The sequence below is a fragment of the Abramis brama genome (assembly GCF_963993115.1).
Source record: "Abramis brama genome assembly, chromosome: 12".
Classification (NCBI taxonomy): domain Eukaryota; kingdom Metazoa; phylum Chordata; class Actinopteri; order Cypriniformes; family Leuciscidae; genus Abramis; species Abramis brama.
The window spans coordinates 13,424,188-13,450,684 of record NC_139974.1 but is presented as its reverse complement, the minus strand read 5'-3'; the positions used below and the strand labels follow the sequence as shown (position 1 = coordinate 13,450,684).

The window sequence follows — 26,497 nt, the reverse complement described above, 5'->3', positions numbered from 1 at the left end:
CAGCTATTCACAAACATTCACTTTCAATGTTGACCAGGTGCTGTCAAGCACATAAAGTACCATAAGTATTACAAAAGTAGACCATACAATTTGTACACTATATCTCAAATCTACTAAAGCCTATTGAGGATGAAGAAATGATGACAGAATACTCTTTACATTCTCAATTTCACTGGCTTTTCTCTTCCCCATCTAACCTGTAGCTCAAATATCAATGATGTCACCGTCACAATCGCAGGGTCTGTCTGCAATGTCCAGTCAGCCAGTGAATCGCAAATCATCTGTGTGACCAACTCTCAGCGCAGATCCCAAGAAACTCAAGTGCGAGTCCAGCTGGGGAACAGAGGAATTGCCAGAATGGTAACGTCAAACATGCCATAAATATATTTTACCTTTTTAAACAGCACAGTGACAAACTAAATATATTTAGAATTTATTCTCATTATATATATTATTAAATAACAATCATTATGAAGTTATAAAACATTGTGATTATTTACATATACACTCACTGCCAGGAATGTCTCCACTCTCTCAGAATAATGCTACCTTCTTCTACATTGACGTATGGTCGTCTCCCTATACATGGGGTGGTCTCTCCCCTCCTGAGGAGGGCATGTTTGCTGTAATCACTCCTGGCCAGACCATCCTCCTGGACACCAGCACCCCAGTTCTTAAGATGCTCCTTATCCAGGGTATGCTCATTTAGACAAATACTGCCTTTATTAAACAAAGCCTTGGTACACTTACACTCAGTCAATGTGAATGTCTCTTTCCTATTTAGGTGGGCGACTGATTTTTGATGAGGCAGATATTGAGCTGCAGGCAGAGAATATTCTGATCACAGATGGTGGAGTGCTGCAGATCGGAACAGAGCAAGCCCCCTTCCAGCACAAGGCCATAATCACACTGCATGGACACCTGCGTTCTACAGAACTTCCTGTCTATGGCACCAAGACCCTGGCTGTCAGAGAAGGGGTGTTGGATCTGCATGGTATGCAAATAAACAACACTATTCGGTTCAAATAATTTTTTTGTGAATTCAATATAATTAAAATGTATATACAACTATTCGTTATATTAAACATTTATAAAATAAATAAATACAAGAAATTATTCCCCTATTGGATCCCTATTGGACAAATCGGGGTAACCCCTTGTCAGTCTCTCCCAAATTGAGACCTCCCATCTGGCCAAGTTTCAAGTCTCTAGGCTTTACGGTTTGGTCTGCACGATCAGTTTTATGGTGGGAGAATAATAATAAAAATCCTTATAATTACAATAGGGTTTCAGCAATTACAATAGGGTTTGAATCCCTAATAAGAAATGTTGCTTAAGCAACAAATCCGCCTATAAAAATGATTTCTGAACAATCATGTGACACTGAAGACTGGAGTAATAATGCTGAAAATTCAGATTTGCCAACTCTATACATACATACATATATACATGTACGTATATATATATATATATATATATATATATATATATATATATATATATATACATATACATATATATAATGTTTTGTAAAGTTTGAATATGTAGAAGTGAGAATGAAATTTGAGAGCCCGTTTTCCAGTGAACACACTAAAATATACTTTTAAACGATAGAGTAAATATGAAATAACCTGAAAAATGCATAATCATAAACATTAAACAGATGTACAGTACCTGAAACTATAATTTATTATTAATATTCTTTTTACTTGACTAAAGTAACAGAAACCTCAGAGATACTGGAAATTTTGCATCTAAAGGTCACTAAGTCAGAAACACAATAGCTAGTGTATAATATCCTCACAAATATAGAGATGACCTACATAACATTCCTTGAAGGCTCAGTTAAGTCAGAAAGCCCCTTTGGTGGGCTTCACAGAAGTGCTAAATTTCCCTGATACAGACACCATAGTGCGTAATCACTTCCCTGCAGTGAGAGGTTTTGTTCAGGGCTTAACTACAATCCTAATTCTCCAGGAATCCCTGTCCCTATGCCGTGGACTCGCCTTTCTCAGACTGCACAAAACGGCTCCATCACGCTGACACTGATGGATGCTGTCACCTGGAAGACTGGCGACGAAATTGTCATCGCTTCCACTGGGCATAGGTATTGATGCACCGCCCAAACCTACAGCGAAACTCGGTTTCAGGTTGATTTAATTGCATCTACATAAGTGAAGGAACAAGGGCCAAGGAAATGAAAAGTGGTGCAATTGTTCTCTATAAAATGGTCCCAAATTAATTAATTATACACATTTTTGCATTTTTAGGTGATATCATCTGATTTGTTTTAGGGGTAAAACAAATAAATTATAAATTTACTGTTTAAATTATTCTTGCTCAAATTAAAAATGCTAATTGCTATAAAAAATATGCTAATAATGATGCTAAAAAATAAGTTGTGCTTATTTAAAATGCTAATAATCAAAAATATGTTTTGACTGAATTCACAGACACAGTCAACATGAGAATGAGTTGATGAGAATTGCCTCAGTTTCAGCTGACGGTAGAACCCTCACTCTGACCGAACCACTGAAATACACTCATCTGGGTGTGTCTGTCACACTGCCTGATGGGACAGTTTTTGAAGCGAGAGCAGAGGTGGGCCTTCTTACCAGAAATATTGTTGTCCGTGGATCCAACAACGTGGAGTGGAACGATCAGATTGCAGCTTGCCCTGATGGATTCAACACAGGTTTGGATGTTATTTCCTCAACTGTTTATGGAAAGACAGACAGCTAAAAGTCATGTGATTGGCAATTTTATCAAATTTTATGAATGCTTTTGCTTACAGGGGAATTTGCCACCCAGACTTGTTTCCAGGGTAGGTTTGGAGAAGAAGTAGGAAGTGACCAGTTTGGTGGCTGCATCATGTTCCACGCACCACAACCAAACCAAAATCTGGCAATTGGCAGAATTGAATATGTTGAGGTAAATGTTAATTTTGTTTAAAAAAAAATATTTGTTTCAAAACTCTTGGAGACCTTTAACAATAAATATTTTCCTTGAAATTTAATCATGGCATTATGTTTGTCATTGTCTTCGTTCAGCTCTTCAATGTTGGACAGGCGTTCCGTCTGGGACGCTACCCAATCCACTGGCATCTAATGGGGGATGTTAAGTTTAAGTCATACGTGCGTGGATGTGGCATTCACCAGTCCTACAACCGTGCCATCACCATCCACAACACCCACAACCTATTGGTGGAGCGTAATGTCATCTACAATATCATGGGTGGAGCCTTCTTTATTGAGGATGGCATTGAGACCGGCAACATTCTGCAGTACAACCTGGCGATATTTGTAAAACAGAGCACCAGTTTGCTAAATGATGATGTAACTCCAGCTGCATACTGGGTCACCAACCCTAATAACACCATTAGGCACAATGCCGCGGCTGGTGGGACACATTTCGGCTTCTGGTACCGTATGCACGATAATCCCGACGGCCCTTCGTATGACGCCAACATCTGTCAGAAGAGAGTACCACTAGGAGAGTTCTTCAACAATACGGTGCATTCACAGGGCTGGTTTGGCTTGTGGATCTTCCAAGAGTTTTTCCCAATGCGTACTGGCAGCTGCAGGTCCTCTACACCAGCGCCAGCGGTCTTCCGTCGCTTCACTTCCTGGAACAACGAGAAAGGTGCCGAGTGGGTGAACGTAGGAGCGGTTCAGTTCAGCGAGTTCCTAATGGTCAATAATGAGAAGGCAGGAGTGGAGGCCAAGAGGATCATCCAGCCGTATGTCAGCGGATGGGGACTGAATGGAGGGGCGGCCGTGGTCAACAGTACTATGGTGGGTCATGTGGATGAGCTGGGGCTGGGGAGCGACTACTGCACTGCTCGTGGTGTTGTCCTGCCCCTGGATGATGGTATGAGTGTCATCAACACAAAGTTTGTGAACTTTGACCGTCCACCGTGTGCTGCTGTCGGAGTGGCAGAAATAGTTGGAACCTGCATGTTCCGCTGTGGAGGCTGGAGTGCGAGGTTCAGTGGGATCCAGTACTATCAATCGCCCAACAAGGCCTGGTTCAGATGGGAGCATGAGGTGGCACTTGTAGATACTGATGGGTCCCTGACAGGTATAGAAACATTAGATATTACAGTATACAGATTCATGATAACTTGAAATTTTTTTTATCTGTGTAACAATATCTTAATGGATATGTAGCTTTATTGGCATCTTAAAACTCTAACTTTACATTGACAAATAATTGGTAGCATTAAAAAAACCCCACAAATAATGAATATAAATATTTTATATTTCTGAAAAGGCAACGTTAGCTACAAGGTGGTACCAAGGAATAACCTGCTCGACCCAAGACACTGCTTTCCGGGAACAGAGTGGAGTGTTGGCGTCCCTGCTGCAGTGTGTGACAACACTATTAACTTCCACCGCTTGATCGTTGTCAATCCCTCACCACCTTCACTTCAAGCTAAAGATGTGATTCTGACCAACTCTTATGGTAGGATGAAATAATCTGGGCGATTGAGCCATGAAAAAAATGTGTATGCATATGTTAGACATGCATATGTTGTATGCAAATGTGAATGCATATGTTTCTATACAATTGACTCTTTTTGTATGTACATTTTTGGTTTCCAGATTGTTCTGGGAATGTTAGTAAAAAATCTTAGTGAAAAATCTTAGGGGCGATTCACAAAGAACACCCCAAAGAATACTTTTTTTCATAGCAAGACGTGCATGTTTACATGGGAAAAAAAGCGAACAAGAACAAGCCCTCAATAAACCAAAATAAATCCAAATGCTTTATGCTGAAAATAACACCAAAATATCGCAACCTGAACCTGCTTACTTCAACTCCGTAAACTCGATTGCTGTATGAGCCAAGCTTAAACAACAAGCCCAAAAATGCATAGCCTAATTAGTGGAGAAGGCAACACTGCAAGAGCGCTCACTGTTAAGCAGCCTTTACAAGCATAAACAAAACACGACGCCTCCGTCAACTGTGCTTTAATGAATTGTTGAACATAACAAGTCATTAGTCGCTGTAATATTTCTCTGGTCTGTAGTAGATTTTTCCCTAAACCTAACTATCTGGGGCGTCTCCAGTCGACACCCAATTGATCTTATTAACTGGGGGCATCTCCAAATCGACACCCAATACCTTTATCTGGGGTGTCTCCAAATCGACACCCAATACCTTTATACTCTAGCTCTTGCATCTTCAGTCAACAACTGGCCGAGTTTTCTTACTCTAACTTATTTTCCTAAACTAGCTTACTTCTTGCGCAGGAATAATCGACAAACAGACTTCAGCAAATGTCCTTTAAATGCTTTAATCACGGCCGGAAGAGTTCCCGAGCAGTTTTCAGGGAATCTCTCCCAAGAAGAAGCAAGGCCGGAGGATCTTAGACAAATTCCATTGAGAATCCCACCAGAAAACACGGATACAACAGTTTTTATAGAATCGAGACAACAAATAAGATTATAGTGACTAACATGTCACCTTCAATATGATTGGTTCAATTGTTTCAAAAGCCCCAACCTTTTCCCTCTGTCAATGGCACAAGCAAACTCTGTTCTTGTGATTACTTATCACAAGGTTTGAGAACTAGTCATCTGTCTAGTTTCATTTCCCCTATTTGTTATTTATACACACACACACTCAAAGTCATGAGTTTTTGCCAAAAGGCACACATACATTCAAACAACATATAATTGTTGTTTCTGTAAGAAAAAACTAATGTTAGTTATTAATTAAAAAATCCATCACAGGTCAGAATAGCGGAGACCAAACATGTGAGACACCAGAACGTGGCTATGGTTACCACTGTGTCAATCATGCAGTTTTGGGAGCAAGTCGTGTTCCATACGTACATGGAATGATAATCTATGGGACTCTCCCACATTTAAATGTGGTTGTCTCTACTGAAACTTTACAGTGTGTACGTGGCCTCAATGATTATAAACTAAAAAAATAACTAAAGAATTCCATACACTAACATTGGGGAGCATTTTGTGTTTGTAGGGTTGAAGTGAGATGTATGATGATTAGAAAGCTTCTTGGTTGGTACAGTTACTCACAATGTTATGTCTGTCTTTAGGAACATGTGTGCTTCCTTTCCTTAAAAAACTTGTGACCCACACACTTGGCTGGATGGCAATGCTGCCCACAGGCCAAACCTATAACTGGTACTTTGATGGTGCTTCCCAAATCACTAACATCTCATACAATGGAATGGTCTACGGTTTTCGGGTAAAGTGTACACACTACATGTTACTAAATAATTCAATGTACATTCAAACGAAAAGTTGAAAATTTGACAGGCTGGTAAATAAAAACTATGCCTTTAATTATGTTCCATCCAATTAAGGTTAGTATTTAGCATGTTAATGTTTCCTCTCTTTCTCCATTACAGCCAGAAAATTATATAATCATGAATCACAACCTGACTCAGACACCTGACCGCTTCCGCATTATAGATGACAGGAATGGTTCCTCCCAGCCCCTGAACCCCACTGCAAATGTAAATGGGGACTGGTACTTTAACGAGTCATCCAGAAGCCTCTATTACATGGGTAAAACTATTCGCCTCTTCACCTAAAACATCTATGCTCTCTTTCTATTTAAAGAGGGCACATACAGTATCATGCTCAAATCTGCTCAGTACTGTGCAAAGAATGAAAGATTTTGAGTTCTCTTACGAGAGTACTCTCGTGTTGCGTAAGCTAGCTTATCGAGAATACTGAAGCCAAAAAATTATCCTTAATTTTTTCATTAATTTAAAACGCATTGCTGCACACGCAGACCTAGGCGAAGCAGCTCGCGCGCCTATTGGTTGCTCTGCAGCAACTGCTGCAACCTATCGAGGGACTGCTCGTGACGTAAGCACCAATGAGGGCGTGGGCGCCCGTGCACGTCACGTCACGCCAGAATGGGCGTGGCTATGTCTATATAAGCTGAGTCCAGATAAGTTGTTCTTTGATTTTTCATCTCTTCAGCGAAGTGTTCACATCACATTGCTGTTCTCTGGAGAAGGCTGCGCCGTCGACGAGCCTTTTCAGTGGGACGAGCCATCTGCTTCGCAGACAGAAGCCGGCCATCTTCTTGCCGCTTCAGCCGCTGTTCCTGCTGCGCTATCCGGCGTCTATATCCTTTCTCTATTGCATTGTGTGTGTTCGCCCCGCAACACACGTCATCTAAAAGAGCAGAGGCGTTGTTTCAAATGCCTCTTTTCTCCAAGTGTGGCTCTTGCCGAGCCACCCTCAGCGACGGGGACCGCCACATCCTGTGCGTTTCCTGCCTGGGAAGAAACCACGCAGACCACGCGCTTTCCAAGGGCGGCTGCCCGGAATGCGAGGCTATGTCGACCCTGCGGGCTCGACTAGCCTCCTTTGACGTGGACCCCGCCCCTCCGCTTCTCTCTTCTGGGCCGCGCCGTAAAAAGCGCCGTTCACAGAGAACGCCGGAGGTCATCCCTGTGAGCGCTTGCATGCCGGCTAACTCCCCGTGTGCATCGCTCTCTGGGTCCCCCACCTCGATCACGGCCGGCCAGCGCCCTTCCGCCCCCGCCGTGCATCTCGAGTCTGACGGGGACAACGCAGAAGAGGACAGCTGCTCTCTTCTCGCTTCGGAAAGTGAAGGTTGGTCGGGCTCCAACCCGGACCCCGCCCCTTCCCTGCAAGAGTCGAGCGGTGTGCGGGCTAGCTTCAACGCGGAGCTTCTCCGCCTTCTCACCAAGGCCGTGGAGGACCTCGGCCTCGATTGGTCTCTGCCCGAGGAACCCGCGCCCAGCAGGCTGGATGGCTGTTTCCTTCCTGGGCGACGCTCGACTCCTCACACGAGGCTCGCTCCCTTCCTGCCGGAACTCCACGAGGAGCTATCTAAAAGCTGGAGGGCGCCATTTTCTGCCAGGCTGCGGCCTACTGTCTCTTCGACGCTCTCTCACGTTGACGGCGCGAAAGACAAGGGCTACCTCTTCATTCCTCCGGTCGAGGAACCGGTAGCCGTACACCTGTGCCCACCTTCCGCTGGATGGCAGTCCAAACCCTTGCTGCCCTCGAAAGCCTGCAGGACGACTTTGGCTCTGATCGGTCGCGCATATGCCGCCGCCGGTCAAGCCGCTTCAGCGCTTCACTCCATGGCTGTGCTCCAAGTTTATCAGGCCAACCTTCTCCACACCATGGACGAGGCGGGCCCGAACCCTGAGAGTTTCACGGACCTTAGAAGCGCTACGGACTTAGCTCTACGAGCCACCAAGTCCGCTGCACAGGCCATCGGGAGGAGCATGGCGTCTCTCACCGTCACCGAGAGACACTTGTGGTTAACCCTGTCCAACATGAAAGAGTCCGATATAGCCACTTTCCTCGACGCGCCTGTGTCTCCATCCGGTCTCTTTGGCCCGGCAGTCAAAGGCTTCGTGGAGCGGTATTCAGAAGTGCAGAAGACCTCGCAAGCCATGCGGCACTTCATTCCGAAACGCTCTAGTTCCGCGACAGGTCGCTCAAAAAAGCAGCCGCCTAACCGGAACGCAGCGCCACCGCCGCCTCCACCGCCAGCTTCACAGCGCCGTCAGCCGAGAGAGTCTCAGCAGCACTCGCGCTCTTCAAGCCGCCACAGGCCGCCTCCCCCCCTGGGACCCAGGCCCAAGATAGCGCTGAAACCTGAGCCCTCAAAGTCTTCCTGACCACACTAGGAAGACGAAGATGGTAGAGTCTCGCTGCGGCTGGACCGCCATCAAAGACAGCACGCTTTGCTCTCTCAGTTCCCTCAACAGAGGCGACTGGAGAAGTGTATTTCACAGCCAACGAGCCCGTTACACAACCAGGCCACCCAGATAAATCTCAAAAAGAGCATTATATCTGTCTGTCCGGCTCACACCGAAGGTGTTATAAATGTAGGAAATGTGCCCACTCCCCAGTGCTCACCCCTACACATAAGCACGGCCCGTTCAATGTTACACACTCATTCACGGCCCACATCAATAAAACCGGCTCACGCCGCGTGTGTTTTAAATGTACGAAATGTCTACTCACAAACACGGGTCGCTCTGTGACACACACTCACTCAGAGCCCCCGTCAATAAACACAAAATGTGTTCTGTGTGTAGAGAGCGCGCGCGCCTCCCTGAATGCGTGCCCACTAGCAAACACTGTATGCTATGTACCACACACACACAGCGACCAGAGCCCGAATACCATTCTCCCTCTAGCTTTAAGCATAAAAGCATGGGAAATGATCCCGGGCATGTCAGGTTGGGTACTGAACACTATAAAGCGAGGCTATTCGCTGCAGTTCGCTCGTAGACCCCCACGCTTTCGAGCCAGGGTCGAAACCACGGTGAAAGACGAAGTAGCACATCTATTTCGTACCGAGATTGCGACCAGACAAATTCTCGCGCAAATTCGCCCGAGAGACTGGTTTATCTCAGTGGATCGAAAAGATGCCTATTTTCAGATTCAAATAACGCCCCATCACAGGCCTTTTTTCCGATTCGCCTTCGAGGGCCAGAGCTATCAGTACACCGTCCTGCCGTTCGGTCTATCTTTGGCACCTCGTACATTCACGAAGTGCATGGACGCGGCGCTCGCTCCCCTGAGACAACGCGGGATGCGAATATTGAACTATTTGGACGACTGGCTAATTCTAGCGCAGTCAGAGGCAGAGCTGATAGCCCATAAAGCTTTATTACTCAGCCACTTACAGGATTTGGGTCTCCAAATCAACTGGACCAAGAGCTCACTGTCTCCCAGCCAGAAAATTTCCTTTCTGGGGACAGATTTAGACTCTGTGTCAATGACGAATACAACGCTCAGCAGCGTCTTTCAAGGTCAGCAGCATCTTTCCTCTCAAAAGTTTTCAGAGGATGCTGGGTCCTATGGCTTCGGCCTCGGCAGTGCTTCGACTGGGCTTTACATGCGCCCTCTCCAGCACTGGCTGAAAACGCGGGTCCCGCTTCGAGCATGGACCTCCGGCCGTACTCGCCTCAGGGTGACTCAGAACTGTGTTACAGCACTGGAGCCCTGGAAGGTGGCAGACTGGTATCAGTCAGGCGTGGATCTGGGAACGGTCTCGAAACGAAAAGTAATCTCGACAGATGCCTCCAACTCAGGTTGGTGCGCCCTCTACAAGGGCAGGCCGGTTTTTGGCCTGTGGGCAGCCCAGGAAGGGCGCTTACACATAAACTGTCTGGAGATGAAAGTGGTCGAGAACGCCTTGGGACATTTTCTCCCCTTCTTAAAGGGCCACAATGTCTTAGTCCGCACAGACAACATGACGGTGGTGTCTTACATAAACCGCCAGGGTGGTCTCAGATCACGGAGCCTCCACACACTGGCAGAACGCCTCCTCGTGTGGTCCCAGCACAATCTGCGCTCACTAATAGCAGCGCACGTGCCAGGCTGTCGGAATGTGGGTCCGGACATGCTGTCTAGAGACAATGTCCCCCGGGGGAATGGTCCCTGCACTCTCAGGTAGTCCAGTTACTATGGGACACCTTCGGCAGAGTGGAAATCGATCTCTTTGCGTCGTCAGAGAACGCGCACTGCCCAACATTTTTCACGAAAGACAGGGACGCGCTGGCCCACAACTGGTCCAGCCGCCCGCTCTATGCGTTTCCCCCGATCGTGCTGTTACCACAGGTGATCAAGCGAATCAGGGGGAACGAATGCTCTGTGCTCCTCGTGGCGCCGCTGCATGCATGGGCCATCAACGGGTACCCGCTGATCTCCCAGCGGGAGTGCTAAACACAGTTACACAGGCTAGAGCGCCCTCTACTAGACGGCTCTACGCTTCCAAGTGGTCAGTGTTTTCCGGCTGGTGCTCGGCTCAAAACATAGATCCACAACGCTGTAGCGTTACGGAGATTCTCTCCTTTTTACAGGAGCTTTTGGATGAGGGCAGGTCCCCCTCCACGCTCAAAGTGTATGTGGCAGCCATAGCAGCGTTTACTAAACCTGTGCATGGCCAGTCACTGGGAAGGAACGATCTCATCATCCGCTTCCTGAGAGGAGCTAGGAGACTAAACCCTCCCTGGCCCCCTTTGGTTCCGGCCTGGGACCTCTCCACGGTCCTAGACGCTATGAAGGGCGAACCCTTCGAACCACTACAGTCCGTGGATCTGCAGTATCTCTCATTTAAGACCGCTTTCCTCGTGGCTCTCGCCTCAGTTAAGCGAGTGGGTGACTTCCACGCGTTCTCTGTGAGCGCTACGTGCATTGAGTTTGGGCCTAACGACTCCAAAGTCATTCTCAAACCAAGACACGGTTATGTCCCCAAAGTGCTTTCCACTCTGTTAAGAGCACAAGTCATTTCACTGTCAGCTCTCCCAAGATCTGATAGTGAGGGCGATGTGAACATTCTCTGCCCGGTCAGGGCGTTAAGAATATATGTTGAACGGTCTGCTGCTTTCAGGCAGTCAGAACAGCTCTTTGTTTCTTTTGGTGGCCGCACTAAGGGGCTAGCCACGTCGAAACAGAGCCTCTCCAGGTGGATAGTTGACGCTATCGCTCTAGCTTATAAGTCTAAGGGCCTTCGCTGTCCTCTGAGCATCAGAGCTCATTCCACCAGAGGCATGGGCTCTTCATGGTCATGGTCCAGCGGAGTTTCACTCCAGGATATTTGTATGGCGACAGGCTGGGCCTCTCCATCTACATTTATGAGGTTTTACAACCTGGAAGTTCCTGCCTTACAGGCTAAGCTGTTGTCAGTCTAAATGTAATACATACTGCTCTGCTTGACCCAGATCTGCGCAGACTGTATATTATGAGCCACGAAAACTATGAGCCAGCACGAAAACTAAGATCGACAGATCAGGTTGACTTAGGTTCTTCCTGACTGTAATTCTACACTCACATCTGTCCCTCCGGCCCAGATGTCTACTGACTGACAAAAAAGTTATTAAATCATTCTTTTATGAGGTTCAGGCCGACTGATGTCGATCCTGACTGTTATACTGTGCTAAGCACCCATTCCTTCAACTCAGGGATGGTTATGTTATATTCTTAGGCCCACGTTCCGTTGGCCTAGATATTACCTGCTATTATGTGTACCATGTGCACATGCCCTTGGGAATATATGTGTGGACGACACTAGTATGCACAGCGTTTTACATTGGGTTCCCGTAGCATAAGCTAGCTTACGCAACACTCGTTCCCTCATGTAGAGAGAACCGAGGTTACGTTAGTAACCGAGAGCGTTTTGTGACTACAGTGTCTGGAAGAGACCGTGTGACTAGCCGGAGGAGGAGGAACAGTGTGGACCGCTCAGCTGTAGACAGATCGTTGGACTTTAGAGTGTATCAGTGTTACTATCCCAACTGTATTTTTCCAACTGGTCCTGTAGCCACTACCGCCAACACATCCAATACAACCAGCCGCAGACCTGCAAACTATGTGTATGTTACCACACACACGCAGCAATTTAAAAAACATATAATAATAATAATCAAGCTTCTATAATAATAATAATAATAATAATAATAATAGTAATCTATTGTATCTACTGTTTTTACTTTTATTAATTATACTTATCATGTTGTGTGTAGTCTCTGGTCAAATACATCATTTTGGCGGTCAAGTTTAGAGAACAACTTCAGTGTGCCGCAAGAAGGCTCTGATGTGGTCATTCCAGCTGGTAAGCATCTCTAATGTGACACATCACAAGAAAAAGCTATTTATCCATATGGTATGCTATTTCATTAAAAAATATCCCATTATTTCTCAAAGGCATTTGGATGGTTGTAGATGTTGTAGTCCCCTCCCTGAACAAGCTGAAAATAGTTGGAGTTCTGGAGATTCCAGACACAAACAATGGCACATCCAACAGCAGTGTTTCTCAATATAATAACATTGTTCTGAATGCCACATACATCTCCATTCAAGTAAGCACATAACTACATTCAAATGGCATCTTACTGCTATAGACATCTTAGGATTATTACACCAAATCAGAACCAGACTCTTCCTGTCCTGTGTGCTAATTTCACTTACTTGTCCATACTAAAGACGCTAACTCTATCTGTACAATATATGTTCATTTGACTCAATCAGGGTGGACGTCTGATTGCTGGGTGGCCTGATGAACCCTTCAGAGGTCAGCTGCAGATTATACTGAGAGGAAGCCATTCCACACCAGACTGGCTATTACCATCTGGACCAAACCAAGGGTCCAAAGTTCTAGGTAAATCAACCTGAATAAAAATAAAGAAATCTCATTATTGATTGTATATGCATCAGAGACGTTCCTCTCAATCGTTTGCCAACTTAAGTGTTGATTTGAGTGGAAACATTGTCTTCCAGGTGTGTTTGGATTTCTTGACCTTTATGGTATGCCACACAACGTGTATCACACTAAGCTGGCTAGCACGTCCCAGGCAGGAAACAGCACTCTCTCTCTACAGGAACCTGTGGACTGGAAGGTGAGAAGTTTTTTTAGAAATGACACAAAAAAAATGTAGACCTTAAGAGAACTTTTGAACCTCCTTGTATGATTGGGTGATGCCTTTTAGATTCCAAGCTGCATTTGTGCTCTGAACCGTTACACTCTTTGCCTCCAGGTTGGGGAGAAGATCCTGCTGTCCACGACCAGCTATGACCCTTGGCAGACAGAAATCCGCACCATAACTGCTATCTCAGATTATGGCCGCACACTTACTCTGGACCAGCCTTTATCATTCACACACATCGGTTAGTTCCCTAGATTATAGATAATGTCTTTATAGCAATAATAAGCATTATGCTGTATCGATAAGCTGTTAGGTACACAGATATACAGTCATGTGAAAAAGACAGTTCACCCTTTTGAATTCTGTGTTGGTATGAGGTTGACTGTTACTTCTGACAGTTGGTATGAGGTGTTTGTGCTGGTATGCTGTGTTTGGTTTTTGCCAAACGTGGCTCTTTGCATTCTGGCCAAACATCTCCACTTTGGTCTCATCTGTCTAAAGGACATTGTTCCAGAATTCCTGAGGTTTGTTCAGATGCAACTTTGCAAACCTAAGCCGTGTTGTCATGTTCTTTTTAGAGATAAGAAGCTTTCTCCTGGCAACCCTTCCAAACAAGCCATACAGTACTTGTTCAGTCTTTTTGTAATTGTACTGTCCTTAACTTTAACATTTAACATGTTAACTGAGGCATGTAGAGTCTGAGATGTAGCTCTTGGGTTTTTTGCAGTTTCTTTGAGCAATGCAGTCTGGCCTTGGGGTAGATTTTCTGGGACATCCACTCCTTGGAAGATTGGCATCTGTCCACTTCCTCAGTGTAGATTTGCATGATGGACTTCAAATTGTTTGGAAATGGCCTTGTAACCCTTTCTAGATTGATGGGCAGCAACAATTGCTTCTCTAAGATCATTGCTGATGTCTCTCCTCCTTGGCATTGTGTTAAAACACACCTGAATGCTCCAGACCAGCAAACTGTCAAAACTTCTGCTTTTATAGAGTTGGTCACACTTTCTGATGGCATTTGATTAGCAGCGCCTGACTGTTACTTACCCTCTTAATTCCTATGGAAGCAGTAAGGGTGTATCACGATAAAGCAGTATCACGATAATACCTGATTGTCTAGAGAAAATTGTTTTGTGCAAATAATGCCCAAGGCATATCTGTTTCCATTAAAAATATAAATCAATTAAAAATACAATTCGGCCAGTGGAAAAGATTGAGAAAAACTTTCTCTGAAATGTATTTTACACTATTTGATTTATGTATTCAAAAACAAGGCAAGGATAGGCAACTACTTGATTTTTATTAATGTAATGTGTCTTGTACCGTTAAACGTTATCACGTGGATGAATAATCATATGCAAATGATATGCAGATGAGGATCTGCATGGTAAAACTAGGCGTTGTAAGCTCCATATATGGTTATTTCGGGGTGGAGACGCATGTGCGCACAATCTTCCGCTGACTGGGATTTATAAAGTGAATTCTGCGCAGGTTCTGGCGTCCGAACGGTTTTATAAGTCTGAATATTTTTTTGCGTACGCCATTTTTGGCTTTCAGGCGCACATACATTTTTAGTAAGGTTCCTACGCACAGTTTTATAAATTAGACCCCAGATGATTTTTATTGTGTCCTGATACGTAAAACCATAGAATTCAAAAGGGTGTACTTTTTTTCACATGACTGTATATTTATTAATATTTATTTGTAATTTTTTTTAACAGTAGTGTCATTTATTCCTAAGATGGCAAAGCTAAATTTTAAGCAACAATTACTCCAGTCTTCATTCTAATATGCTGATTTGGTGCTCAAGAAACATTTCTTAGTGTTATAAACAGTTTTTTAACACTAAGAAATACACTAAACACAATTTTTTGGTGGAAACCATGATACATTTTCACTATTTTGATTTCTTTAAAAAAAATCACAATTAATGAAATTAATATTAAATGTATTTGGTCATATAGGGGAGAGCTACAGTGTGCCAGGTACTTCAGGAAGTTATCAGCTTGCAGGCAATGTGGCTTTACTGACTAGGAACATCAAGATCATTGGTCAGGAGTATCCAGAAATGTACACACAGTCTTATGGGGCCAGAGTGCTGGTGGGAAGCTTCTCCAGTGGAGGAATTGATTACAGAGGTATAATCAGGGCTTGACATGAACTTTTTTGCTCACTAACCACGGTGGCTAGTGGTTTTCCAAAGTTACTAGCCACTCAGAATTTTAAATTTTGCCTCAGCCACAATTTTGACATTGATACCATGGGTGAAAACTGCCATATAGGTATTTTTAATGTTATCTCATAATTTGGCAGCAGGTATATTTGGCTGCTGCCACTTTCATACCTGACTCACAGATCCATTATACTGTTACACATGCGTTTTCTTTCTCAACTGTTCACGTTCTTAAAACATAACTGACTGTTAACATGAATACTCGCCAAGACCGGCATTGTGACTATTTGACTGTTTAAGCGCAATAAGCAATGAAAAATAACTTTTTGTGGCTTTATGTCTGCGCACTTTGAATGCAAGTAAAATCTGCCGGAATGAATAAAATTATGCGTAATACGGCCAATCCCATGGCGAAATTCAAATCCTGTAACACCAACTGTCACGCTTTGGCTGATGAAGCAGACAGACAAAGCTTGATTCCAAAAATATAACAAAGCTTTAATGTACACGGGCAGGTGAACAGGACGCAACAGCGTGTATCACATAGACACGAACAATAACCAACAAGGGACTGAACTGAACAGGGAGAATATACAGTATACACAGGGTAAACGAGGGAACTAACTAGACAAAGGTGGATGAAGTTAAACTAATCAGGGACTAACAAGAACAGGTGCAAACAAGACAGAACATAATTGTGACACCAACAATATTCATCCAGGGCAAATTAAACAAGTGAGTGAGGGGAGGTGGGTTTGTGTGTCAACTCTCTGTTGGAGAGATGAGAGAGTGAGAAAGCGCAGCTGGTATCGTGTATCTTTTCTCCGGAAAATTAGTATTGGAAGTTTCAGATATATGTTTCAGATATTTCAGCCTCACATGAAACGCAATTAGGACGAATCACATGCAAAACCACTCTTACAGTACATAAATTGCTGAATTCAATTAAATGGGACACACACACACACACACACACACACACATATATATATATATATAGCATGGATATGGTTTAATTACTTAGAAGATGAGAGAAAGCAGAAAAATATTAATGTTTTGCAGTTTTAATAAAAATAATCTTGCAAGCAGTCATAAGAACTTAATGTCGAAATTATATTTTTGTATTTGTGTAAGTAATGAAAACTCACTAAAGCTGTTGATAACTTGCCTCACAGGAAAAGCCCAGATCAGAAATGTGCAGTTCTACCACACCGGGCAGGAAGGATGGAACGACCTGTCAGACCCACGTTACTCTCTGGTGTTTTATAACCTAGGAGGGGTGAGAGAAAGTCTTGATACATGCCCATTCCTGATTATCACACATATTCCTTTCAACTACTTACTGTCACAATATTTTTAGGTGGTTGGTGAGTCTTACGTCAAGGGATGTGCTTTTCATGACGGCTTTGCTCCTGCTATTGGTGTTTTCGGAACAGATGGACTGAGTATCAATGACAATGTGATCCATCACACCGTTGGAGAAGGTGCAGATTCAATGGCTATTAAATACTATTAAACTAAATATAATCACAATGAGTTGGGTAATATGATTTAGCACTTTTCTATTCTGCACTTTTTATTCTAATTTCCCAGGAATCAGAGTCTGGGGTGACAGTAATGCCATCAGGAGGAATTTGGTTACCCTGACACTGTGGCCTGGATCGTACAATGGCAGAGCGGAGGAATTCAACTTTGAATGGAATGCAGCCATTGAGGTAACCCTTAAAGAAATGTACTGGGTTACATGGTAGAGAATTATTACCATATTAATTTACCTTGGTATCTTGATGGCACTCCGCAATGCAAGAATGCTATGGTACATGTTCAAAAAACATGATATAACCATGGTACATGTGAAAACATGATAACTGGCTGAATAGATTAGTACTAGATAAAGAACTGATATATTACTGTTGATGTTGTAGGTCAGTGAGGCAACCAATACAATTCTTCAAGGGAATATTGTTGCTGGCTATGAACGAGTTGGATTCCGAATTGATGGTGAACCATGCCCAGGTATAGAAGCCAATAATTATTTTCCAAAAATAATACAAGAAAATTTAAAATAAATAAAAACAAATTGGTTGTTATAATGGGAACACTTTACAATAAGGTTTAATAATAATAAACTTTTATTTCCAGACCCAGAGGGATCCATAATTCAATACAAAACACATACATATTAAAAAACACATACACAAAAACACATACATAGTAAAACACACCGTGTTCAATGTCTAACATACAGACATGTACCCCAATGGTTCCACAGTCTGGACGACAATCTTACAGAACTTCGTCTAGGGTTAGTTAACACAGCAATTAGGTCATTTTTTGACTCAGACACCCTACCCATAAATCTAAACATTAGATTTAATTAATTAACATTAGTTAATGTATTAACTAACATGAACTAACTATGAAAAAACGTTTGTGACAGTATTTATTAATCTTTGTTAATGTTAGTTAATAAAAATTCATTCATTATTTGTTACATGTTAGTTCACAGTGCATTAACTAATGTTAACTAACACAACTTTTGATTTTAACAATGCATTAGAAAATGTTGAAATTAACATTAATTTAGATTAATAAATGCTGTACAAGTATTGTTCATTGCTAATTAATGTTAAATAAGAGTAGTTAACTAATGTTAACTAATTAAACCTTATTGTAAAGTGTTAAAGTTTTGATTGATACAAGTGAATTTAGGCATCACGACATTATAATGTACAATTAGAAAAATTAATATTAATTTTGTTTTAGATTGTTACTAAATTATTCTTTTTTAATATTAAATTTATATGAGTGTTAAGTGAGTGATTGATGAGCATGTACAAATCCTGATAAATAATTAAAAAAAAACTCCAATTTAGGCAGATAACTGATATAGTATTGATATACTGTGCATCCCTAATATTTATATAAATATTGACTTTTTTTTATGTTTCCAACAATATGTCAAAAGGATCTCCAAATTCAGTGGCTCAATGGAGTCAGAATGAGGCACATGGCGGTCTGTACGGACTCTACATGAATAAAGATGGACTTGCTGGTTGCTCTCAAATCCAGGGCTTCACTGTCTGGAGGAGCTTTGATTTTGGCATTTATGTTCAAGTATGATAAATGATCTGCAAACTTCCTACTATAATAATAACCTACAGTAACTGCAAAGCCAAGTGTTTTATTGGTCAGATAAATTGTTAATTTACTTGTACAAATGCATTGTGCTGGTCATTCATGTTTTCCTCTCCTCACTTCCAGGTACCGATGAACGTGTTAGTTTCTAACGTGAGCCTTATTGATAATGGAATGAGTATCATGCCTCTCATCTACAGTCCTCCCTCGCTCAGCCACACATACTCTGACAAAATAGTCCGTGTACAGGTGAGGATGCACTATATGTCTTTTCGGTCAAAACTAAAGGCCAATTTACATTGCACCGACAGACGGCAACAGACACTTTGTAGGGTCAATGAGAGCATCTGTCAGCTCTCATTTTCACAGTTTGAACATGTTGAGTTACAGTTACATACTGACTGTCACTGTTGGTCGACATCTGTTGGTGCAGTGTGAATTTGCCTTAAGAGAATAAAGCATTCTTATCCTGTTCATTTTTGTATTACATTTTTCGAAAAATCATCTCTACAGGGTGCCCTGATTGTGGGCAGCAGCCCTAACTTCAACTGTTTTGACAGTCTGTCCACAACTATGACCTATGTTATGCTCAGCAAAAGCCACAGGGCCCCTCGCCCCCCCAATGGTACAATACAGATTAAAGAATCATCTATGCACTACTGAATAAATTTGTTTGATGTAACTGATCCATTTTCCGTGTTGATTCTAACTGTATTTTCTGTGTGCAAAAGGTGGAAGGTCTGGAATTTCTTGGCCGACATTTGAATCTAACCACAATAATGCACCACAAAAACCTCACGCTGGACTGATGAGCTACAATACCATAGGTGGTCTAATGACTGTCTCTGGTGAGTCACATTCCTTCGAAATGTGTACGACTCTTCAGTTTAAAACTTTCATAATAAAAAAAAAAGCATCTATTTACACTGTTTGTTTCTATTTCCAGACACAACTTTTGTTGGGTTCAAGAGTGTGTGCTCAACAGAGACAAATTACATGTTCATGACCAACCCGGGAAATGAGGATCTGCAACATCCAATCAGTGTTGAGAGGATAGCCAAGATAAACAGCACAGAGGACGCTCTGGCATACATTCATCGACCTGATCTGGAGTAAACCAAAAGCTTATAGTCAATGTCAATTCACAAAGTCACATTCTACATCATTTAATTATAACTGAACAAGAGGGGAGTGCCCTCTGGTGGACATCTAGGGCACTCCAGCTGGTGATCGTGACAGATATTCAAATGTAAACTGTTTTTTGACTATCTTCTGGAGTTGTTAGACTAGAAAAAAATTCTACGACTAACTAAGCTTAAGTTAGTCGTGGTGTGCATCTGTACTGTTAATAAACTATTAGTCCCTAAAAAATAATTATGAAACATTATTAAGAAGCTGCTTTCCTGTAGCTCAAACAGTAGAGGGTTGGCGCATGTAACGCTGAGGTCATGGGTTCGATTCCCAGGGAAAGCAAGAACTGATAAGAATATAAATATGTACCTTGAAATGCAATGTACTGTAAGTCGCTTTGGCAAAATGCATCTGCCAAATGCATAAATGTAAATGTAGAAAGACAACAATGAAAATGTATGATTGATAGGGATGACCAAAAAATATGAAGTGACTGATTGATTTTTTCCACTCTCATATCTCAGCAAGGTGAACCCATCAGACTGTGTGGACATGGACTGTGATGCTAAGAAGAAGACGATGTTGAAGGATCTGGATGGCAGTTTCCTGGGTGCAGTAGGAGCAGTGGTGCCCCAGTCCGAGTACGAGTGGAACGGGGATCCCCGACACGGACTGGGCGATTACCGCATCCCCAAAGTCATGCTCACCTCTCTCAACGGCAGCCGGATACCTTTGAATCAAATCGCTCCTTACAAAGGTACAGTACATTTACAGTGATCTAAGAGAGAACTTAAAATGATGGAGCTGCTTTTAACGTATTACGTGGCTGTTTTACCTGTGCAGGAGTGATCAGAGACAACTGTACGTACATGAACACCTGGCAGAGCTACAAGTGCTTTGGGCTCAACTATAGGATGCTGGTCATCGAAAGTTTGGACGCAGACACAGAGACCAGGCGTCTTTCACCTGTAGCCATCCTGGGGGACAAATATGTGGATTTGGTGAATGGTATGACTCTTACCTCCCCCTGTAACACCTACTATTTTATGCATAATATAATTTAGGATTTTATAAAAGCAGAAAAGGTTTAAGGTTTGTGTATTATTTAATTTTAATCTTACTGTGAATATCTTGTTTCAGGCCCACAAGACCACGGCTGGTGTGCCGGCTACACGTGTCAGAAGCGAGTATCTCTCTTCCACGCCATTGTGGCCACTAATAAATCCTTTGACATCTATTTCACCAGCACAACCCCACAGAAGCTGAGACTTATGTTACTGAATGCTGGACCTACAGAGGTTAGTAAGATGGATTATACTGACAATAGACTATACTGACCTGTACGCATCTACAGGTGATACAAAATTTAGAACAATAAAAGGCATATTAGGAGAAAACAATCTTTAATCAGTTTTATCCTGCATTATTATTTTATTTCCATTTTGTTGTATAATTTAATATAAAAAAAATAAAAAAAAATAAATAAAAAAATAAAATATCTTGTTTGTCTGAATTGTGCAGAACATTTCTATCTTTAAAATATTCAAAATAAATGAGTTGATAAATCAGTATCAGTCAATTAATTGATTAAATTGTGAAACAAATTGATGCATATATATATATATATATATATATATATATATATATATATATATATAATATTTGTATAATTGATGATGATGATGATAATAATTATTATTATTATTTAGTAATTTAGTAACAAATATAATGTAAAATAATATAGTAATTAAAAAATAAAATTCTGTAGTTTATTAATTTATGTCACAAAATTATTTGACATATTTGTTAATATTTTATTTAAAAGCTACAAAAGTTGACCCAAAACACAATCCAGGAAAATTAATAAGCTAGTTGTGTATAAATAAATAAATAAATAAATAAACTACATTATGACCAAAATATATCCAAAACTGCATTAAAAAAATAGGAATGCAAACCTGCTATTATATGTATCCGGGCGAAGACAAACTATACAGTATTCACCTTACAAAATCAGCCAAATGAAAAATAAAACAGACAAATAAACTATACAATATTCACATAACAAAATCAACCAAATCAAAACACAATTATACATAAACTTTAAATACCGGGAAAAACAGCAGTCAAATACACGATCAGCTCCTAATACAATACACGTTTAATACACCTACATTCATACACCATTAAAATATGCAAGTTGCATTTAGACCATACATTTCATTTAGTTATACATTTTCTTTTAAATATAAAAACACATAAAACATTCAAATTACCTACAAAATGTTTTAAGTCAGCGTCCGCAATGTCAAGTTTGTTACTACAACACACAAAACATACATGCTCAAGAACAAACAATGCACAGTTTATTGCACATAATAAATCAAACGACCCACCTGGGTATCATCAGTGACATGAACAGGGGAAAAAGAGAAAGATACGAGATGTACAAGGTTCGCCACGATGCCAGGCTTGTTGCTACAAAAACACAAACAAAAACCGGGTATCATCAGCAACATGAACAGGAAGGAAGCGGAGGATATAAGATGTACACTCCGTGTACAGCAACTCTCCACGCTCACACTCACACAGCATCACGCTGTGCACCCTTTAGCCGATTTGGGCGGAAATGAAGTGGGGCGCATTTTGTCATGACGTCACCCAAAAAATACACCAAACACACTACAAACCCACTACACACACACACACAAATATATATATATATATACAGTGCTGGTCAGAATGATTTACCCCCTTGGTAAATATGATCAAAGATGGCTGTAAAAAATAAATCTGCAGTTAATCCTTTTGATATTTTATTAAAAAAAATTGCAAAAATCTAACCTTTCATTGAAGTAGAAGAATTGAAAGTGGGGGGAAAATCACATTATGAAATGTATGTTTTTCTCCAAAACACATTGGGAACAATTATTTGCCCCCTTTTATGAAATACTTTTTGCAACCTCCTTTTTCCAAGATAACAGCTCCAAGTCTTCTCCTATAATGCCTGATGAGTTTGGAGAACACCTGACAAGAGATCAGAGACCATTCCTCCTCACAGAATCTCTCCAGATCCTTCAGATTCCCGGATCCATGTTGGCGCTTCTTCTCTTAAGTTCAGCCCACTCATTTTCTATTGGGTTCAGGTCTGGGGACTGGGATGGCCATTGCAGATGCTTGGTTTTGTGCTCAGTGACCCATTTTTGTTTTGATTTTGATGTTTGTTTTTGGATCACTGTCCTGTTGGAAGAACCAAACATGGCACGTTATACAATTTCTACCAGAGGTTGTCAGGTTTAGATTTTTTATCTGTTGGTATTTGATCGAATCCATGATGCCATGTATCTGAACAAGATGTCCAGGACCTCTGGCAGAAAATTAGGCCCACAACATTAAAGATACAGCAGAGTATTTCATTTTACACATGGGGTACTTTTTTATCCCTGTGTGCACCAAACCCATCTTAAGTGTTTGCTTCAATTCTTTGCTTCATTTTTTTCAAATAAAATATCAAAAGTTTTTACAGCCATCTTTAATCATATTTACCAAGGGGGCAAATAATTCTGACCAGCACTGTATGTATAATTTTTGTTTTAACTTAAGTTATTATGATATAATATTACAGTAGAACCTTAACTACAGTAATATTCTGTTCTCAGGCTGTCAGGGTTGCTGTATTTTACTCAAACCCTCAGCGGCTGGATGTGTACGTTAACAACAGTTTGGTTGGTCCAACAAATGCTGAGTGGAATGCTGGCAAAACTGACTACACTCTGCGTGAGCCAACTTATACAGGTAGAGTACAGCACAATAATGCAAGTTAATACAGCTCCTTCTGAAGGCCAGAAGACCATTTTTCAACCTAAACAACAATTCTTACTTTGATTCCTCTCTGTGCTTATCAGGGCAATACGTTCCCAGTTTCAACTCCAGTCACGGCTCCAACTTCTTTGACCAGGACTACAAAATGCTGAACATACTTCTTCGTGGCTCAGAGCCGGTCCAAATCCGCACCTCTCCGGTTTTGTTCCTGGCCTTCAACCTCCCAGCCATGACTGAGGCGGAGTTCTTCGGGGCAAACCTTATCAACAATCTGGCTTTACTTCTGAAAATACCGGCGAACAAGATTCGAATCACCAACATCGTCCGTGAGGGTACTAATGCTAGAAGGAGGCGTTCGGCAGGACTGACGGTACAGGTGGAGATCAGGGAGCCCCCTGTTCAGACATCCACCAACAGCACCACTGGTGAGAGCAAGAATAAAATAAATGACAAATACAGTGTTTAGATCACAATACAATGTCTTAATATTTATAAACCATCTGCAGAAGACCAACAGTTTGCGGCCCTGAAGAACATTGCTGATGATCTGGGCCGTGCTGCTGTCTCAGGCAATCTGAGTCAGTCCATCGGCTTCAATGTGTCATCCCTGGGCATCATCACTCCTCCAACCTCTTCCAGTGACCCCACCTGGAACGATGTAAGATGCTAATCAGATCACATGACCAAACTCACTAACATTTTAAAATGTTATGATGATGTCAACCAGCATTTGGAAATTTTAATTGAAACATATATGACAAAGTTGATATTTAAAGAAATATTATGGGTTCAATACAAGTTAAACTCAATCGACCAAGCAACAATCTGGGTTACAGTGGACGTGAATGGGGCCAATCCATGAACATTAAAATACTCAACTTTTCAATCCACTTGTTAAGTCTGGCATCACGAGTGAGCGTTTTTGGGTCAAAACATGGACCCAAAGCAAACAACAAATTGAACCAATGCCAAAAGCAAACAACAAATTGTACTAATATACACTCACAACATGCTGTAAAATAACCTTATCTCTGTGAAATTATATCTAATTTTACAACTTTGTCACCATGACAACACCATAACTCTTAAAACTACTGTAATAATTATGCTTTAAACAGCTCTACAACTCAAATAATACACAAGAATAAGTGCTTTTGTAAAATTAAAAGTTTCACATTTCTGTTTTAAAATTCTTCCATTGTAAGTGCATCACTGTAACCTGTGGGACGAAATTGATTTTTGTTGTAATCAACAATGCTGTTCATTGAGTTTAGCTTCTACTAAACCCCGAATATCCCTTTGAATTTTTAACAGAATAAGATCCAATAATAGATGCTCTACAGTAAAGCACACAATATGCTTTTCCTTATTTTAATTGTAACGGTCTCTCTCTCAGGTGGCCACTCAGGAGGTGACCCGTGAAGACCAGCAGGTGGAGACGGTCAAGACGGTATCATCCCTGATGGTGGTGGTCCAGCCAGTGGCCGGATCGTCACCCGGACCCCTCAGCGTGCAGCCCAGCATCATGGCTCTAGACGCAGCAGTGAGATTTTATTAAAGGGATAGTTCGGCCAAAAATGAAAATTAGCCCATGATTTACTCACCCTGAAGCCATCCTAGGTGTATATGACATTCAGACGAATACAATCGGAGTTATATAAAAAAAATGTCCGGGCTCTTCCAAGCTTTATAGTGAGAGTCAATGGGTATATATTTTTTAGAAGTCCATCAAAGCGCATCAATCCATAATAAAAGTGCTCGAAACGGCTCTGTGGGGGTTAATAAAGGCCTTCTGAAGCGAAGCGATGAGTTTGTATAAGAAAAATATCCATATTTAAAACTTTATCGACTAAAATAATTAGCTTCCCTCGAACTTGACTCACAATGCAATAACGAATGCGGTTGCCCAGGTCTGTTTGTTTGAACCAAGGGGGTAATCCAGCACCCGGAAAGCGTACCTTCCCTGGGGGCAGCCATTGGCTAGCAAGCCATCACCTGCTGTTAGCATTCCATTGACTCCCATTCATTTTGGCGTCACTTTGACAGTGAATAACTTTACATCTGAGGCATTTAAAGACATTTGTCCATTGTTTATTTCTAAAGAAACTTGACAATGTATAAAAGGCTCCATTACCTTGTATCTTACGTTATGCCCCCGTAGAAGCCGTTTTTGTAAAAATAGGCTAACGATTGCGTCATAACCAAGCGACTCTCGGTCGCACAGTAGAGAAATTACCGTATAGACAGGAGGAGAAGCTCGCAGTCATTCGGGGGGACGTGGAGGCATAAAGTCCGATAAAGTCAAGGGAGAAGCCCATAGAGAGTCATAAAGTTGCTCCTGCTCCTAGCTCATGGACAGCTCCTACTCACGCTCTCCGTCTCTGCAAGATTCAGAAGGGAATGATTCAGATTTCTCTTGGCACAGCTACTAGAAGACTTACAACTGTCAGACAGGTTGCTCACGTCACATCTACGTTGTCAAGCTCAGTTTGAGGCTGCGCAGTACGCTCAGCCATCAGGAAGTGAGTGCTTCTAATTGACTTCACTTTTCTTCGTTGAACTCGTCTCGTTGAACTGAACTCGAACTCGGGTCGCTGTGTCCGTTTCTTATACTGTCTATGGTTTGAACCGCGGGAGGTGTCAGAGCTTACGCTACTCCTACATCCTACATCATACATGCGTCAAGTGTTACTCTTTTGGCGTAGGTCGACCTGTGTACGGCCGTCTGCTGGAAGCTAGTTATTTTAGTTGATAAAAGTTCGGAAATACTTTTTATATGGAAAATTGGCTGAATTATATCGATAAGTTTGTTTTACTCAACAGAC

The 26,497-nt window shown here is 41.9% G+C and overlaps 1 protein-coding gene and 1 long non-coding RNA gene across 3 annotated transcripts in view; one reads left to right on the top strand and one right to left on the bottom strand.

The window, feature by feature from the left end:
* LOC311093138 (fibrocystin-L-like) overlaps positions 1-26,497 on the top strand; it is a gene marked incomplete at its 5' end in the record, with an annotated part of 64,676 nt that overhangs the window by 28,685 nt on the left and 9,494 nt on the right. For both annotated transcript variants that reach the window (XM_084130290.1, XM_084130289.1), the window contains 33 exons: positions 204-360; positions 539-695; positions 785-994; positions 1,978-2,107; positions 2,454-2,695; positions 2,795-2,931; positions 3,051-4,080; positions 4,273-4,464; positions 6,068-6,219; positions 6,383-6,542; positions 12,175-12,358; positions 12,509-12,597; positions 12,690-12,844; positions 13,014-13,143; positions 13,263-13,381; positions 13,520-13,649; positions 15,373-15,546; positions 16,757-16,860; positions 16,942-17,065; positions 17,175-17,296; positions 17,507-17,597; positions 18,550-18,698; positions 18,846-18,968; positions 19,233-19,344; positions 19,451-19,567; positions 19,666-19,831; positions 20,375-20,607; positions 20,694-20,858; positions 20,991-21,148; positions 23,510-23,645; positions 23,756-24,097; positions 24,179-24,330; positions 25,069-25,215. In XM_084130290.1, coding sequence (XP_083986416.1) covers positions 204-360; positions 539-695; positions 785-994; positions 1,978-2,107; positions 2,454-2,695; positions 2,795-2,931; positions 3,051-4,080; positions 4,273-4,464; positions 6,068-6,219; positions 6,383-6,542; positions 12,175-12,358; positions 12,509-12,597; positions 12,690-12,844; positions 13,014-13,143; positions 13,263-13,381; positions 13,520-13,649; positions 15,373-15,546; positions 16,757-16,860; positions 16,942-17,065; positions 17,175-17,296; positions 17,507-17,597; positions 18,550-18,698; positions 18,846-18,968; positions 19,233-19,344; positions 19,451-19,567; positions 19,666-19,831; positions 20,375-20,607; positions 20,694-20,858; positions 20,991-21,148; positions 23,510-23,645; positions 23,756-24,097; positions 24,179-24,330; positions 25,069-25,215 — 5,989 coding nt within the window. The remainder of the gene's footprint in view (positions 1-203; positions 361-538; positions 696-784; positions 995-1,977; positions 2,108-2,453; positions 2,696-2,794; positions 2,932-3,050; positions 4,081-4,272; positions 4,465-6,067; positions 6,220-6,382; positions 6,543-12,174; positions 12,359-12,508; positions 12,598-12,689; positions 12,845-13,013; positions 13,144-13,262; positions 13,382-13,519; positions 13,650-15,372; positions 15,547-16,756; positions 16,861-16,941; positions 17,066-17,174; positions 17,297-17,506; positions 17,598-18,549; positions 18,699-18,845; positions 18,969-19,232; positions 19,345-19,450; positions 19,568-19,665; positions 19,832-20,374; positions 20,608-20,693; positions 20,859-20,990; positions 21,149-23,509; positions 23,646-23,755; positions 24,098-24,178; positions 24,331-25,068; positions 25,216-26,497) is intronic.
* On the bottom strand, positions 20,713-22,427 carry LOC311093142. The gene is made up of 3 exons (XR_014608369.1): positions 22,247-22,427; positions 20,972-21,140; positions 20,713-20,827 (listed from the first exon to the last, which is right to left on the bottom strand). It is a non-coding gene; the product is annotated as an uncharacterized lncRNA (long non-coding RNA).